Source organism: Rutidosis leptorrhynchoides, chromosome 2 (genome assembly GCF_046630445.1).
Source record: "Rutidosis leptorrhynchoides isolate AG116_Rl617_1_P2 chromosome 2, CSIRO_AGI_Rlap_v1, whole genome shotgun sequence".
NCBI classification, from domain to species: domain Eukaryota; kingdom Viridiplantae; phylum Streptophyta; class Magnoliopsida; order Asterales; family Asteraceae; genus Rutidosis; species Rutidosis leptorrhynchoides.
This window is the reverse complement of record NC_092334.1, coordinates 345,602,349-345,606,067: the sequence shown is the minus strand read 5'-3', so window position 1 is coordinate 345,606,067 and position 3,719 is coordinate 345,602,349. Positions and strand designations below refer to the sequence as shown.

At 31.3% G+C, this 3,719-nt stretch overlaps 1 protein-coding gene across 1 annotated transcript; it reads left to right on the top strand.

Moving 5' to 3' along the window:
• The first annotated feature begins 1,497 nt into the window (after positions 1-1,497).
• On the top strand, positions 1,498-3,325 carry LOC139891947 (putative NAC domain-containing protein 94). The gene is made up of 3 exons (XM_071874972.1): positions 1,498-1,712; positions 1,811-2,115; positions 2,659-3,325. The coding sequence occupies exons 1-3, from the start codon at positions 1,511-1,513 to the stop codon at positions 3,229-3,231; spliced, it is 1,080 nt and encodes a 359-aa protein (XP_071731073.1). The 5' UTR covers positions 1,498-1,510; the 3' UTR covers positions 3,232-3,325.
• The last annotated feature ends 394 nt before the right edge of the window (positions 3,326-3,719 follow it).

The window sequence follows — 3,719 nt, the reverse complement described above, 5'->3', positions numbered from 1 at the left end:
AAATTCTTTTTTAACTAACTAAATTTGACTTTAGACCTATCTTGGCCGTTGACCAGCGCTAACTAACTAATTTGACCGAAATGATAAGGTTATTGGTTAGCTTCTATAACCGACTAATCGCGGATTAAGCTCAGTTCTTACAACCTGACACGCTTACGCTCAATTCAAACTTAATAGTACAGATAAAGTCGAGACGGATCGATCTCCAATAAAAAATCATTTATCAGCTAACTAGGTCCAATGGTCCATATCAAGTTAAAAGAAGAAATCACTCCAAAGAGTTAGCTTGAAGAAATAGAGAACACCTAAGCTTATAAACCATCTTATCTTTTGGTGTACAACCGAGGGATGAGGATCGTAACATAATCCAGCGTCTTATATATCTTATATATTATACTGCGTAGTTATATTATATATATCATGCCAAAGCAATAACTCGTCAAAGATAAAAAAAAGAAAAAAGAAACTTTCCAAGTTTACATACTGTATCACTATATGTTTTGATGTCATCAAGGCTGGACTATAACTGAAAAACAGTCAATAATCTTGTTCAACTGCTTATTATTTTACAGTTGGGTGAACAATATCAACCTAGTCACTTAATTACTAATACACATGCTATAATAATTCTCTAAGAATCTAAGTTAATTTATTAAGTCTATATCCATTGACCTGAAAACAGGACTTTTTCCTAAATGTTGTTTTTCAGGTCTTCCAAAATATATTTTAGCTCGATGCGCATAATATGAACAGGAAACAAATTCTTTTTATACTGACTCGATCGATCAGTCGTAATCGTTGTGATCAATATATCAGAGAGTTCACATTTCAAACATTGCAAGTTGTGAATTTTTCTTCATTATGTACATAAACTTATGATTAATCAATTAGTGACAAATAGTTCATCCAAATATAAAAGGACAAAAACACAAGTTACACTAGTGGTATGCAATTTGTAAAGTATGTCCATATCATGTAGATTACGAAATTTATATAAATTATTTAATAATTTTAATATCATTTAGTTAATTAATCTCTTTGAGAGTATGGAAAAGGAACTTGCTGAGGACCTGCCATTTTTGTTAAATCAGGAGTCTTCTAAGATATTACAAAAAACAATTCAGTAAATAATAAACTTTTCCTTGTCATTTTCTATTGATTGAATTGTATATTGTATATACCTTTTATTAATAAAATATTATGTAAAAATATTATCAAGCACTCGTTGTTAAGTTACAAGTCTCTTGAGACTATAAATCTTCATTTGATCAAAGTGTTCATAAAGATTGAAACTTTCTTATTTAGCAGTTCAAGATCTTGACTTCTGTTCTTCAAGACTGCAAAACCAAAATCTTCACTACTTGAAAGTTTCTTCCTTTTTTTCTGTGTAAATATATCGAAAAACACCCCCATAAAAATCGGAGACAAACCCCTTTTCAGGAACCATTTTGGGTATACAAAAACTCACAAATCGCCATTAAAAAGCTCAAAACTTGATTCATCAACTTTCATGGAAAATAATCATCATAAGAGTACTGAAATTGATAAAATGGATCATCATGATCAAGTCATGTTACCAGGTTTTAGATTTCATCCAACAGATGAAGAGCTTGTTGGATTCTACTTGAAGAAAAAGATTCAACATCAAAATCTTCCTATCGAGCTTATTAAACAAGTCGATATATACAAATACGATCCATGGGATCTTCCTAGTAAGTAAAAAATAAAAATAATATCATCTAAACACTTATTTTTGTTATATTTAGTTTTATAGAACATGATCATGATCATGTAACTATTGTTGATGTAGATTTGGCTCCATCGAGCGAAAAAGAGTGGTATTTTTACTGTCCAAGGGATCGTAAGTACAAAAATAGTGCAAGACCTAATCGTGTAACTGGAGCTGGTTTTTGGAAAGCTACTGGGACAGATAGACCAATATATTCATCATCAAATAGTGCCAAATGCATTGGTTTGAAGAAGTCATTGGTGTTTTATCGTGGTCGGGCTGCAAAAGGAATCAAAACCGATTGGATGATGCACGAGTTTCGTCTTCCTTCCCTTGTTGAACCTGAAATTAATAAAAAGTTTCAAGATAAAAGCCTTCCTCCAAATGTAAGTCTAGCACTGAATAACACTACTATCTTTGACATATTTATAATATCCTTCAAGTTTGTAGAATTTTAAAATAATCAATAGATTGCTTGATTACATCTATCCTTAAAACTTTTAAGGTATCAAGAATGCTTATTTATTTAACATTAAACGGTCATCCGAAGATCAACAACCATTACAGTACAATCGTTACAAGGGATGTCCGAACATAGCTGAACATTCAACATATCATCGTTGTTATCTTACACATATACTTAAAATTGAAGCTTAATTATATATACAAACTGTAAAATGACAAAATAATATATGTTGATCTAAAGAAAATGTGTGACATAAATGTATTATTTTACATGTACAGTTATCCTAAAGAACATCTTAAGTAACCAACTAGACCAAAATAACCTAGTGGTTGAGTTTCTGATATCGTTTCAAAAGATTTTATATTTAAACATATACATGGTCGTGTATATCTGAATAAAAATAGTATCATTTAGTAAACATGTAGTTATTTGCTTATAAGTTGTATTGAGTTTCTACTTTCAGGATGCATGGGCAATTTGTAGGATATTTAAGAAGACGAATTCAACAGCACAAAGAGCGATTTCGCATTCATGGGTATCTTCACTAACCGAAGATCGTACATCCGAGTTTTTCTCACATTCAAACCAATTCAGTCCTGAAAACATTTCTTGTATGACTGATCATCTTTGCTACCCCATAAAACCAACCATTAATAATAACCTAGCAAATCTTGAAACCATGAATTCAACCATTTGTAAACCGTCCCTTTTCTCGCTTCCACATGACGTAGACTTTACCAATAATGGGTTAGTATTTTCGTCCCTCGAACCGCAGATCTTGAATCTAGAGGATGCAAGCAAGATTAATTGTGAAACAAACTGTTTTGAAGGCGAACAACAACCTATTGAGAACTTTTTGATGAACAGCTATAGTGATCACACGTTAGGAAGTGTTCGAACAAATCGATTTCCGTTTAGTTTGCCAGATAATGAGGCTGTTGTTCATGATGAATGGAAGCTTAATATGGCTTGGGATTCACCTCCAGGTCCAAGCGAATCCACAACATACTCTACAAACAACTGTGACAATATTTGAACAACTTTATTATTATATGGAATAAGTTTAAATTAGTCGGTTATTATATATTTATGTTGTTTATTAATGAAGTATTATTGTAATTTAATGGTATCCCAGGAAACATTATTTGTTACTGTTTACTAATAGGAATCGTATGTACAGTTCTGTAATTTAGAGTGTTGGTATTTGTAAAGGTTCTAGCTGCTTGCTAGTGTACATGTACACATTTCGAATTTTAGGCACTTGGTTTTGATGATTGTTATTAACATATATAAGACTTTTTAAATATAATATATAAAATTTTGAGTGCCTTGTGTTAGGAACGATTATGTGAATCCTAACAAGACATGATAACCCAAGTTATCAAATCTATTGAGGATAAACGAATATGTATGATGAACGCAACAAAAACAAACAAGTACGTAAAAACACGAGAATTTAATCAGGTTATATGTAATCAATGTTATTAATTTAATTTTCGGCCAACCAAAGAGTATTATTTTATT

Excerpts from the sequence above, each read along its gene's own strand:
- LOC139891947 (XM_071874972.1), top strand. The coding sequence starts at position 1,511 with ATGGAAAATAATCATCATAAGAGTACTGAAATTGATAAAATGGATCAT. Across the intron at positions 1,713-1,810 it reads CGATCCATGGGATCTTCCTA|ATTTGGCTCCATCGAGCGAA; the intron begins GTAAGTAAAAAA and ends TTGTTGATGTAG. Across the intron at positions 2,116-2,658 it reads ATAAAAGCCTTCCTCCAAAT|GATGCATGGGCAATTTGTAG; the intron begins GTAAGTCTAGCA and ends TTCTACTTTCAG.